The sequence below is a fragment of the Dama dama genome, chromosome 13 (assembly GCF_033118175.1).
Source record: "Dama dama isolate Ldn47 chromosome 13, ASM3311817v1, whole genome shotgun sequence".
NCBI lineage: Eukaryota > Metazoa > Chordata > Mammalia > Artiodactyla > Cervidae > Dama > Dama dama.
In genome coordinates this window covers 31370873-31383848 of record NC_083693.1, presented here as the reverse complement: position 1 = coordinate 31383848, position 12976 = coordinate 31370873, and the positions used below count along the sequence as shown (strand labels likewise).

The window sequence follows — 12976 nt, the reverse complement described above, 5'->3', positions numbered from 1 at the left end:
AGCTGCAGATTCGGTCAGGGCTGAAGAGCCCTTAGGGGACACGTCCACCCCCTCTTCCGTCTATCTAGGATGTTCCCACCAGAATTGTCACCCCGCCCCACCCAGGAAACCACCCCAGGGCATTTCCTCACTGCCACTCCTGGCCTGACCTCTCACCCTGTCCTCAGACCGGGACCACTTCCAGCTGGGTTCCCTGTCCCACCTGCTCAACGCCAAGGCCACGGGCTACCAGGAGCTGCCAGACTGGCCAGAGGAAGCCCCGGACCCATCTGTGCGCAACGTGGAGGTCAGCAGGAGTGGGGTGGGCCAGGGTGTGCTGAGAGAGGTGGACAGCAGGGAGCCCTGGGGGTGTGCCCGGCCCTCCTGACACCCTCCCCACATGCAGGAAGAAGACCTCTCCCTTATTGAGACCCACGTGGGCCTGTTGGGCGCATACACCGAGGTCCCCCGCCCCGTGTGCTGTGTGCCCTGCCCTGCGTGCAGTGCTCTCCCCCAGCCTCCAGTGCCCCCCTCCCCCTGTGTGCTGCATCCCGTGCCTGCTCTGAACCCTGATCCTTCCTTGTTGGCAGCCAGGCTCTGTGAGCACCACCCCTACCCTCCAGGGATAGTGCTCCTGCCCACCCCCCATTATTCCCTCTCAGGGCCAGGGCCAGGTGGGGCCCCCAAAAGAGCTGGGGTGAAGGATAAGAGGGGCTTTCCTGGTGCCTCAGATGGTAAAGAGTCCGCCTGCAATGCAGGAGACCTGGATCCTGGGTCAGGAAGGTCCCCTGAAGAAGGAAATTGCAGTCCACTCCAGTATCCTTGTCTGGAGAATCCCACGGACAGAGGAGCCTGGCAGGCTACAGTCCATGGGGTCTCAAATAGACACGACTGAAGCGACTAACAACTTTCCTCATCTCCAGGTACCTGAATGGACCAAGTGCTCCAATAGGGAGAAGAGGAAGGAGAAGGAGAAACCCTTCTACTCAGACTCGGAGGGAGAGTCGGGCCCCACAGAGTCTGCAGACAGCGGTGAGGAGATGGTCAGGGCTGGGGCCTGTGTGTGCGTCTTGTGGCTACCTGTCTGGTGCAAGCGTGTGCTCTTGTGTTACTGGTCATGGGTCCAAGGGAGCATGCACCAGTATGTGTGTTTATGCACCAGAGGGACTGACTGCATGTCCCAGACACGTGTGTGCTTGCGTAGGTCTCCATCCACACGGGTCCATCTGCGTCCCAGCTGGTCTGCTTGGCGTCTGGCTGGGAGCAGTTCAGGGTGTGGGCGGCGGGGGGGAGGGGGAAGAGGTGAGTTTGCTGCATCAGTGCAGAGTCTGAAGCTGAGCTCCCAGGGCTCCCCAGGAGGCCTGCTCGGAAAAGAGGGAAGACTGAGACTGTCCCTCCACAGATCCCGAGTCTGAGAGTGAATCGGAGAGTAAGAGCAGCAGTGAAAGTGGCTCCGGGGAGTCCAGCAGCGAGTCTGACAACGAAGACCAGGATGAGGATGAGGAGAAAGGGAGGAGCAGTGAGAGGTGAGATGACTGGGGGGTTTCAGGGTCTCCCTTGGGAAAGAAGGGCCAACACTCAGCCTTAGTCAGTCTCCTAAGAGCCCCCAAGCCTCCTCCTGAGCTGCTGGGGCCTGCAGTCCCCCAGGTCTGCTCACCTGAGGGCCACAGGAGGTCTCTGCACCAGGGCCACAGCCTGGAGAAGCAGTCAGGGAAGGGGCCTGCTGGCACAGGCTGGTCTGAACCTCTCACTGCAGCCCAGGTGTGGTGTGCTGTGGTCCAGGCTCCCCACCCTCACCCCCAGTTTTCAAGGCTTTCCCTGCTCTTCTGTGAGGCAAGAGGGGGCCATCCAGGCTGGACCCAAGCCCTGTTTGCCCCCTCTTCTCCAGTGAACAGAGTGAGGAGGAAGGTAAGAAGAAGAAAATGAAGAAGAAGAAGAAGGTGCCAGAAGGGCAAGAAGGCGGTTCGTCCTCAGATGAGGGCAGCGATTCCAGCAACAGCTCCTCAGAGTCTGAGATGACGTCAGAGACTGAGGAGGAGCAGGTGGAACCTGCCTCCTGGAGGAAAAAAACAGTGAGAACCTTGGGGCAGAGAGGGGGTTGGCTCATGGACCAGCCACCCCAACCCACCCTCTGGGCCAGGCCCAGGCGTCTGCTCACAACCCAGAACGGGTCAGGGTACTCCCTTCCGCACTCACACCCCATTTTTCTCTTCCAGCCTCCCAGTAGCAAAAGTGCCCCTGCAACCAAGGAGGTCTCCCTGCTTGACCTAGAGGACTGTGAGTTTGGGTAGAAGTCAGGGGGAAGGAGGCCTGGGGAGGATGATGTAGGAAGGTCCGTGGCGCTCTGGACTAGGTTCCCTGGGGCTTCAGGGTAATGGGAGCAGACAGAATACATCTTTGAGCCTGAGGTGGCAGCAGAGCAACCTCCTCAGGTGCAGGGTTGAAGTCAAGGATGGGCATCGCTCTGGAGGCACCAGCTGCCATGCCTCGCTGTCCATGGTGCTGAACTGTCTGCTCCCTGAGCCCTAGGCTCCATGGCCGTATCCAAGCCAATTCCACTTTGCCTCTCCTTTATCATCACGTTCCTTGTATGCCCCACAGTCACCCCGCCCAGCATCCAGCCTGTGTCCCCGCCCACAGTCGTGTCCACCAGCCTGGCTGCTGACCTGGAGGGCCTGACACTCACAGACTCCCCCCTGGTGCCCTCGGTGAGTGGGCTGGGCAGAAATACATCTCTGTGGTGTATCCTGTGGTGTGGGTTTGTGTGAAGAGGGTGCAATGGAGTGGGTAGCTCTGAGTCCCCGTTTTTGTGAGCACAGGCAGGGACGAGGCTGGGGCTGGCCCTTTGCTGGTGAGTTATTTCCATCCTTCCCACCACCACCCCCCCGCCCCGCCCCAAATCCCCACCAGCTGCTGAGTCCCGTGTCGGGAGCTGGAAGACAGGAGCTGCTGCACCGCGTGGCTGGCGAGGGGCTGGCTGTGGACTACACCTTCAGCCGCCAGCCTTTCTCCGGGGACCCCCACATGGTGTCTGTGCACATCTACTTCTCCAACAGCTCAGACACCCCCATCAAGGGCCTGCACATGGGCACCCCCAAACTGCCTCCCGGCATCAGCATCCAGGAGTTTCCTGAAATCGGTGCGGAAGGGCCCTGCGCGGAGTGGTGGAGGAAGCTCTGGGGGACAGGGGGAGGGGGGTCCACAGGTCTGCCTGTGGCTGCTGACAGTCCAATCTGTGCCCAGCCAGGGGCTAGGCTCTAGGGGTACAGAGATGGCATCTGCCATAATCCACGCCCCAGTGGACAAGACAAACTAGGAAACGAGCAAGTCCATATCAGGATGGGAGGAGCTTGAGGTTTGACTGATTCAGCAGTGACTTCCGTGGGGTGAGGGCAGGTGGGGGCGGGTGTCTAGATTTCAGGAAGAGTCTCCAGCAGCCCAGAAAGCCAGGTTCCATAGAAGGCAGTCAGCCGTGGCAGTGGAGGGGAGAAGAGTCTGGGTTCCAGACCCATCAGTTGATGGGGTCTCCGTCTCCCCCTGCTCCTGCCTCCCATCACTGCAGAGTCCCTGGCACCTGGAGAGTCTGCCACTGTTGTCATGGGCATTAATTTCTGTGACTCAACCCAGGCAGCAAACTTCCAGCTATGGTATGTGTCCCGCTTGTAGAGGAGCGGGAGGGCGGCTGGGGAGAGGAGGGGTCAAAATAAACTGGGACTGGAGGTGGTGTTAGGTGGGGAGGCATCATGATCTGGAAGGCATCTCAGGACCTCAGGCCTTACCTCCAGACACAGTGCGAGGTGAGGGGAGAGAAGCCGGCCTGACTCCCTCTCTCTGTCTCCTCCTGCCTTCCCAGCACCCAAACCCGACAGTTCTATGTCTCCATTCAGCCACCCGTTGGGGAGCTGATGGCCCCTGTGTTCCTGAGTGAGAATGAGTTCAAGAAGGAACAGGGTGAGTGCTCCCTGGGGGTGGGTGGGATGGGCGCTCAGGACCCTCCACTGGGGCTTATTCAGCTCCACTGTACAGGCATGCTGCGGGAGCCTCAGCTGCTGCACACAGAGGGAGGCCTCGCCCCTTGTGACTCCAGCAGAGGCTTCCCAGACCCTCGGACACTTCAGTGAGACTTTGGAGAGAGTTGAGATGCAGCCAGCAGAAGATTCTAGGCCAGGATTCCAGCTGGGGGAAGCATTATGAGTAGGCGTTAGTGAAAATTTACAGGAAGCAAGCAGGGGTGCAGTTTGCCTTGGGGCCTAGGGATCCTTAGCACTGGGGAGTAAGGAGAACAAAGATGAAAATATGTTCTGTCTAGTTTCTGGAAGCCTTGAATGCTGTGCTAAAATATTTCCATCCTAAAATTTCAGAGCTGAAAGGGGTCACAGAGGTTATTTGGTACCAACTCCATTAATAGAGGGTTGAGGAGTGCAGATTTCATTTTTCTAGCAGTAGAGGAATTATTGAAGTTTTTTTGAGCAAAGAAGGGGCCAAGTTCAGTCTTGGGTTTCAGAAAGTGAAATCTGGCAACATTTACAGTTAGGACTGGAATTGAGAGAATGGCAGCAGGAAAAAGAGGCAGAACAGTATAAGTGGAAGGAATCATGGGGCTTCGTGAGTCCTGGATTTAAGTTCTGAACCTGCCACCTGCTTGGTATGTCACCTTGGACTAAATTCTGTGACTAGTTATAAGGCTATTGATGTAGATTTGATGAGAGATGGTGAGGACCAGGATTAGAGCCACAGCAAAAAGAATGAAAGGCTGAGGTAGGGGAGAGGGACTCCATGGGCATTTGCCGAATGAAAGAGGAGACAGAGACATGGAAGCTGTCTCTAGAATATCTGGCTTAGAGAGCGGGAAGAATGGCAGTGCTGTTCACCTAGACCAGGGTTTGGCCAGCTTTTTCTGTAATGGGCCATAAAGTAAATGTTTTATTTATGTTAAACATTTTAATATTTATTTATTTGGCTGTGCTGGGTCTTAGTTGTAACATGCAGGATTTTTAGTTGCGGCATGTGAACTCTTGATTGTGGCATGTGGGATCTGGTTCCCCAACCAGGGGTTGAACCTGGGCGCCCTGCATTAGGAGTGTGAAGTCTTAGCCACTGGACCACCAGGGAACTCCCAGCAAACATTTTAGGCTTTCTGGGTCATGTGGTCTCTGCTGCAATTTGCCTTTGTAACCCAGGAACAGTCATAGATGATACATACATGAATGAGTGTGGCTGTATTCCAATAAAACTATCTATGGACACAGACTTGAATTTCATATACTTTACATGTGTCATGAAATAGCTAGTCTTGATTTTTTCCCCCAACACTTAAAAAATATTTTAAAAAAACAAAAACCACATTGTGGACTGTGCAGGTGGTATGTTGTATTTGGCCTTCAGGCTATAATTTGCCAAACTCCTAATCTAGAAGAAAGAAGGATGAATCAGGCAAGGGAGAGGGGAAGATCTTGGATAGTTTTGGATGAGCTGCTTTTTGAAATATACGTGGGAAATTCAGGAGGAGGTGTTTCATACACAACTGAAAAATGTGGGTCTGTGCCCAGGAAACCCTTCTAGGCTGGAGTCAGGAGCATAGAGGTGATAACTGAAGCTGTGACTATAAGTGAGATCACCCTGAGGGAGAGATGAATGGGGAGATAAGGAGGCCACAGACCTTTCTTGAGGAAAACTTGCATCCTTCAGGAGAAAAAGGAAGGGAGGGGAAAGAGAAGGAACAGAGTGTAGGTACGAGGAGGGATGAGGAGGTAGAAATGTGTCTTGGATAGTCTGCAGGCCAAGATGACCAAAGACCTTCAGGTCCAGCAGATAGGAAACTGCTGCCAACATCAAAGAGAGCAGGTTATTGCCAAAGGGGAGACCGAGGCCAACTGCAGTGGGTTTAGAGAGAGCGGGGCTTGAGGAAGTAAATCTTCTTTGGAGGACCTTGGAGGTCAACAGGGAAGGGGCAACAGTATTGGCATCATGCATGTCTGGCTTCTAGGGAGGACTTAAGAATGGGGAGACTTGATAAGGAGAAACTAAAAGTACAGGACAAGAAAATGTCACTAGTTAGGAATGGAGGGGATGAAAGAAACAGGAAGGGTGTGTCTGTTCTCCAAAGGAGAACAATGGAGGGAGCAGCAAAGGGAGGAGAGAGGCTGGGGAGAAGGTGGGCAGGAGGACAGATGGAGGAGCTCATGTGCTGGGGAGAGCATAGGAGTGCAGAGGAGATGTCAGCCCTGAAGAGTGAGGGTTTCTGGGGATGCTGTGAAGGCCTGGGGACGTCACGAGCCTGGGCCATGTTTGGAGCTGTTGTCCTGTGTGAAAGCAGGGGTCCACCCATGCGGGCTGCTTGTGACCCCTGGACTCTGGCCTGTCTGGTGAGGACCCATAGCAGTTACCAGTGACCTCTCTGTGAGAAGTCAGTCTCCAGGAGCTGGGGGAGAGTTAAACTTGGGTTGGAGGGCCAACCAGGAAAGACCAAAAGATGTGGGGGCCAGGCGGAAGAAACCTCTGAGAACTGACTGGCCTCCAAAACCACCGGCCACTCCCAAGGGGCTGGTAGCCCAGATGTCTGACAGTGGGGAAGCACCAAGTCAGTCTCTGGTTGGCAGTATGGACAGACCCTGGGGTGGGGCGGGGAGAAGCTGACAAAATCTCCGTGGGGAAGGACACGGCCCGAGAGGGAAGTAGCCCCTCCCCAAGACTGGTGAGGGAGACCTGCGTAGACCCTGGTGAGAAGGCCCAGTGGGCAGACCCAGGGGCACCCACCATGGCCTTCACCCTCACCACGACCTCTGCCCACAGCAAAGCTGACGGGCATGAACGAGATCACAGAGAAGCTCACGCTGCCAGACACCTGTCGGAGTGACCATGTTGTGGTGCAGAAAGTGACGGCCACAGCCAACCTGGGTCGTGTCCCTTGCGGGACATCTGACGAATACAGGTACTGACTGCCAGCAAGGGGGACGAGATGGGCTCTTGGGCCTAGTTGGAAGGAGGGGCCCTGGGCCCCAGTGTTGAGCCCATTCCTCCACCCCTACCCCAGGTTTGCAGGGAGGACGCTGACCAGTGGGAGCCTGGTCCTGCTGACGCTGGATGCCCGGCCCACTGGAGCTGCCCAGCTGACGGTCAACAGCGAGAAGATGGTGATTGGCACCATGCTGGTGAAGGACGTGGTACAGGCCCTGACCCAGTGATACCAAGGGCTGTGACCTGTGTGACCCCTTCTTGTCCCTCCCTTGTGACATGTAGGCTATTAGCTTCTCTCTCCTCATCCCATATAGCATCCAGGGGGGTCCTCTCTCTCTCTCTGGTCATTACCAGGCTCCCTTCTGGTCCCCCCACAAAGGGTTCCTTAGTGATCTGTGCAGAGGGATTCCATTCAGCCCTCCCAGCTTGGTGTGGCTATTTATGTGGCAAAAGCTCAATAAAATATCTTCTCCCTAGAGGCTGGCTCACCTTCCCTTTCTTCTGGGTTCTACCTAAGGGGGTGGACTGGGGGACAAGCTCCCAAGATTGACTGTTTGACCCTTGTGAATGACTGCTACTGGCCTTCTAGGTTGGAGCCCCAAGATGACTGTCTTCAAGTCTCCACGTGTCTCTATGGAAGAGACATCTGATCAGGATGGGGATGCCAAGCTGGAGGAACTCCTTGGTCCTCTGCAAGCCTTGGCAAAGATTCCTCTTCAACGTCTGGCCGTCCCTTTTGGTTCCCCTCATGGGCGCTGGAGAAGGAGAACTCATAACGTGGAATTCCCAAACATAGGTGCAAGGTTCAAAGTATGGCAGCTGCATCTTGATTGGCTTAGAGCCCCCACTTTGCTGGGGAGATGACCCAAGGGGCCATCTTGGAGAGGGAAAAACAGGAGATGTAGAAGAGTGCTTCATCAGATGACCTGGGTGTCTTGTTAACACACAGATTCAGATCTGTGGGTCTGGAGTGGGGCCTGAGAGTCTGCAATCCTAATGAGATCCCAGCAACCATGGCTGCTGCTCCACACACACACTAGAGGAATAAGGTGTAGAGCCCCCACCCTGGGACAAGCCTTCTGGGGGGTGGCCGTGGGGGTCAGGGCCCTTTCCTCGTGCGGAAAGAGCCTGAGCAGGCAGTGGTTCCTAAATGGATAAAAGGGGTTCCATAAGCGTATGTTCTGCCAAAAACAAATAGAAAGCTTGTAATCAAATAAGTTTAGGAATCACAGATTGAAACACAGTAAGGTAATTTCCCACAGGCCTTCTCAGAGCCTTTACTATGCTAATGTGCGCTGTGACCCCCATCTGCTCTTGACCTTGGGATGCATTTGTCCCAGGACCCTTTGATGGACTGTGTTACAGGAGAAACACTCCTGTGACAGTTGGAGATGTAGGACCTCAGCCCTGATCCTCCATAACCAAGACTTCAGTCCTTTGACCACCCCACCCCCCAGCCCTGTCAGGGAAGAGGTGCTGAGCAGGTCTATTTAGGGACAGACAGGGTGGAGCCGGTGTGGCCCTCTTCTCAGGGAAGGAGAACAAAGGCGGTGTCAGGGGACAGCCCTGCCCCCACCTCCGGAGACTTGCCGGGCTCTGTGGCACCAGAGGGCAGCTGGGGCTGCTACCTGTGTGAGAGCCTTGGGGCCCCAGAGTCCCCCTGAGATCACTGTTTTTGTCACTGCAGGTTCTGAGAGGGGACTGATCCACCATTCAGGGGTCACTCAAATGGTGGAGTGGTTCCTGCTGTGTCTCTAAATCAGCATTGCCCGCAACAGGAGAAAGAACATGGGGGCGACTTTTTAAGAAATCAGAACAAGGACGGTCCGAGAATTCCTTACCAACCTGGACTTTGCAGCGCAGGCCCCCGAGTGGGTTCTGTAGGAAAAAGAAGCACAGAAGGCATGTCCTCTGCCATCCCCCACGGAGCCCACAGCCCAGGTTCCCAGAACCTTGTGGAAAGGGAACCTGGGTCTCCAGCCCCTAAGTGAGAGCCCAGAGCCCAGGAATCTTAGTCACAGCCCTGTGCTGGTTCCTCTGGAGCAAGTCCCAGGCTATGGGGTTAGCAGCAGCAACCCTTCTTGAGAAGATGGTTCTTGTGCATGAGACAGTCTCAGGGGAGAGGCAGGAGAGCTGGGCGTGAGCAGAGAGAGTCTGGGTCTGCAGCTGGTGAGGAGGAGGAGCCCAGCTGGGAAGGCTGGCACTGAGGAAGCGGGCAGAAGAAGCAGTCTTCTACCCTTCAAGGAAAGCAAAAGGGCCCCATTCTGTTCTAGGGGATGGTCTGCAGGGAGAAAATGTCAGTCAGACGGGAAGGGTGTTGGGCTGCCCCACCCTCAGCCCAACCTGTGTCTTCTAAAACCCCTAGGTCAATGGCTGAACCTCCCATGGCCCTGCCATGTGGGCATCCCTGAGTGAGGGATGAGCCTCCCTGGTGGACACAAATCAGACACGTAGGACCTGGAAGGGGCTCTCTTCTCCCCAGAACGTTCTTATTTATCCCTGTCACATCCTGTATCATGTCACTGATTCAAGTCTTTGCCACTGTGGCCACAGGCTTCCTGGATCTCATGTACCCTGTGACAGCGCTGAGGGGCAGCCAGAGAGCTGGGCCCAGGACTAGGGGGTTCACATGGGGCCCGAGATGACAGAGAAGCCTAGGAAGGGCTCTGTTGGAACTCAGGGAGGACTGGGGTGGGGGCGGAAATGGACACAAGCCCAGGGATTGGCACCGAGGCAGAAGGTGCCCCCGGTGAGGGTCGGGTAGAGCATTAGTGAGGACCAGAAGGTCTGAGTGTGGTCTGAGCCAGACCACAGGCCTTGACAGGACAATGAACTTCATGAGGGGTTGAGAATGGGAACCCACTCCAGGATGGCTTCAAAGCAGTGCCCTGGCAAATGGGTACAAGCAATGGGTGCGGTTTCTGGCCAGGCAGCTGTAGCTGGCTAGCCACAATGTCTGGGGGACAGATCCATCTAGGGACCCTAAGGCAGTGTCGCAGCAAGGGTCCCAGAGTGGAGGGTGGGAGGAGGGTGCTAGCTGTGCCCAGGTCTGCACTTACCCCGCCCCAGCCCTTAGGCTAATTCAGCACCTTTCCCTGGGCATCTTGAGAGTCATCTCTTTGGCAGAGTCTTCAGATCAAAGGGAGGGGATGTTGGGTCTGTAACTCACTGTGCCAGGATTTCCCCTGGCTTTACTGGGCAAAGGAGACTTCTGACCCACCCCCGCCCCAAGGCCTGGCTCCTGGATAGCCAGGATCCTCACTACTAGTTTCTTTTTTAAAATACTTATTTGGCTGTGTCAGGTCCTAGTTGTGAGACATGGGATTTTCTGTTGCCACACACAGGCTCACTAGATGCCACTTGGCTTCTCTGGTTGTGGCACATGCAGGGGTTTAGTTGCTCCATGGCATGTGGAGTGCTGGTTCCCCGACCAGGGATCAAACCCATGTACCCTGCATTGCAAGGCAGATTCTTTACCACTGGACCACCAGGGAAGTCCCCCTCACCATCAGTTTCTTCCCCGCCTCCCCAGCCACATTCAGGTCCCTCTCTGTCACTCCCACTTCTACTGTGGCTACACATGAAGCGGGGTGGGGGCGGGGAAAGGCCCACCTCAGGTCCTTCCTTCCTCGTCAAGCATCTGAGCAGCCAACAAGGGCTTGGCACTGTGGTGGCAAAGAGGTGCTGATAACCACCCAGGACTGTGGTGTGAACCATGGAGGGACTGCTCAGCCCAGTAGGTCCTGTCTCATGACACCAGCTTGCAACTGGCTGCAGAGCCTGGTGGACTGGGAGAGTCCCAGCTCAAGGGTGGGCCAGGAGAGCTGCTGGGGGAGGGTGTGCATGGACCAGCATCTTCAAGGAGATGAGCTGGTCTTCCTTCTTCGATGGCCCGGTCAGTGTTGTTTCCCGAAGTCAAGAGAAGAATGGTGAGCCAGTGCCTGGAAGGGTTGGGCTCAGGACAGGGGTTAGAAATGTGCACCTTCCTAGATCTTCTACCTGATTGTGCTGGGTTGAACCTGTTTTCTTCTACCCCGTTGTCTCCCCTCTCCCCCATCCCACTAACCTGTCTACTAAGAAAGAGCACTTGGAGCCTGCATTATTAATCCTGACCACTGGGAACCCCACCCTGATGGCCCCATGACTACTGAGGATGCTTGGGGGTCTCTGGGCCTCGGCACAGTGTGGAGGAAGGTGAGCGATGTTGGGGGTTACTTACCTGAGTGGCACCTTCACCCTGAATGTCACTTCTTATCTGCTGCCAAGGACTCCCTAACTTTAGTCCCTTTTCAGATCTGCCCATGAGTCCACCTGAGTGGTACTTTCCAGTGGTACCTGAGAATAAAGGTTGCTAACAGCTCAGTAAAATGCTTCTGTCTGGGATCTTCCCAGACATATGTCCCTGTCTTTGGGACTATTTAAAAAAAAACGCACACACTTTATTCGTAGACTGAGTAATCTGTGTAATTAGTATTCAGATCAAGAAACAGATAGCAGCATTGATATTTCAGTCAGAGATCAATCACAGAGCTCTGAAACAGTTCTACCCCAGTCTGCAAGTGGCAGTGGGATCCCAGAAGGCCAGCATAGACTTGTGTCCGGTAGTGCCAACATGATGCCATATGCCGCTCTCTGGGGTCCCTGTGGCAGGGGACGAGGTGTGTGGAAATAAATGGAGGTTGTCTTGTTTTGGCTGAGGGAGAATGTGAGAAAACAGTTCCGAGGAAGAAGGAACTCTTGGGCAAGGTGACCTTGATGGAGGTCTTGATGTGCCAGGACCCCAGTATTTGCACCTGCAGAGGGAAGGCAGGGAGAAGGTAAGGCATAGTCCTTTTCACTTGGACCAAGGCCAGACGGAGACCCTGCGCTCCAGGAAACCCGTCAACTTCAGTCTCCTCAGCTATAAAATGAAGGGGAGGGCCCCTCAGGTTCCCCTGTCTCTCCTTTCGTTGAGACCCTAGGCATCCCCTCACCCCTTTACAAGCATCTCAGGACAACCAGCGCTCTCCTTCCACTGTGACCAAGAAGTGAGCCAACCTCTGGTGATCTCTGCTTCCTGGCATTTGCCTCCTGGAGTCATCCCCTCCTGCATCTCATCACTGTTGGTGTGTGTAAACAACAGAATACTGTAGAAGCTGTAGAGTCTGTTATTTTGGAAATGAGCTTATGATACTCCCCTCACCTCCATCTTAGTCCCCTGGAGCAGTCCCTGTAAGGAGGAGCTGAGAGAGTCTGGGGTGGGTGGAGTTGGGAGGCCGATCCGGCTCCAGGCAAAGCTTCAAATGACTGCAGTTCTGGCTGAGAGCTTGACTGCAACCTCAGGAGACAGCCTGAGCCAGGAACACCCAGCTAAGTCGGTCCTGGATTCTTGACTCTCAGAAATTGTGTGAGAATGAGTATTTGTTGTTCTAACCAGCCTCACTTCCGGGTAACTTAACAGCGTACATGAATACAATCCAGCCCTTGACCCAGGTTTTAGGATTTTGGAAATGTCCTCAGAGCGAGCCTGGGCTCCCAGCTCTGGCCTTTGGAGCAAATTTCTCCCACGCTCAGTGTCAGTGGTGTGCTGGAGCTGGCTTGGGAGCCTCTGCTGGTATCACACTGGCAGTTTGAAATCAGCCACTATCCAGGTGGGGATAGTGGTAAAGAACCCACTTGCCAATGCAGGAGACATGAGACACAGGTTCGATCCCTGGGTTGGGAAGATCCTCTAGAGAAGGGTATGACAACCCACTGCAGTATTGTGGCCTAGAGAATCCTTTGGACAGAGGAGCCGGGCAGGCTACAGTTCATGGTGGTTGCAAAGAGTTGGACATGACTGAAGCCACTTAGCATGCATGCATGGTCTTTATGCCACAGAAATTGGTGAATACTGCAAGTCACTCCCCTCCCTGTGGCCAACTGTCAACACTTACCAGCACACCTCTGCCCTGAACTGTCCCCATCCTTGTATCTCCTTAAACAATTATATTTCAAGTTTAAAGAGTAAAATAACCACCTGTGTCTGCTTACCCAGTTTAAGAACTAAAGCACTCATCAA

At 54.8% G+C, this 12976-nt stretch overlaps 1 protein-coding gene across 5 annotated transcripts in view; it reads left to right on the top strand.

Annotated features, from left to right (window-relative positions):
- Positions 1-7401, top strand: part of AP3B2 (adaptor related protein complex 3 subunit beta 2) — a 35626-nt gene extending 28225 nt beyond the window's left edge. The window contains exons 16-27 of one of the 5 annotated variants that reach the window (XM_061159611.1): positions 168-286; positions 903-1011; positions 1382-1505; positions 1868-2051; positions 2196-2256; positions 2581-2687; positions 2799-2830; positions 3036-3118; positions 3542-3626; positions 3833-3930; positions 6772-6910; positions 7013-7401. In XM_061159611.1, coding sequence (XP_061015594.1) covers positions 168-286; positions 903-1011; positions 1382-1505; positions 1868-2051; positions 2196-2256; positions 2581-2687; positions 2799-2830; positions 3036-3118; positions 3542-3626; positions 3833-3930; positions 6772-6910; positions 7013-7163 — 1292 coding nt within the window. In that variant the 3' untranslated portion in view covers positions 7164-7401. Of the gene's footprint in view, positions 1-167; positions 287-902; positions 1012-1381; positions 1506-1867; positions 2052-2195; positions 2257-2580; positions 2688-2798; positions 2831-2889; positions 3119-3541; positions 3627-3832; positions 3931-6771; positions 6911-7012 lie in introns of those variants that run through there. The other 4 variants (XM_061159610.1, XM_061159612.1, XR_009695504.1 and 1 more) reach the window with 4 other exon arrangements.
- Positions 7402-12976: the final 5575 nt, after the last annotated feature.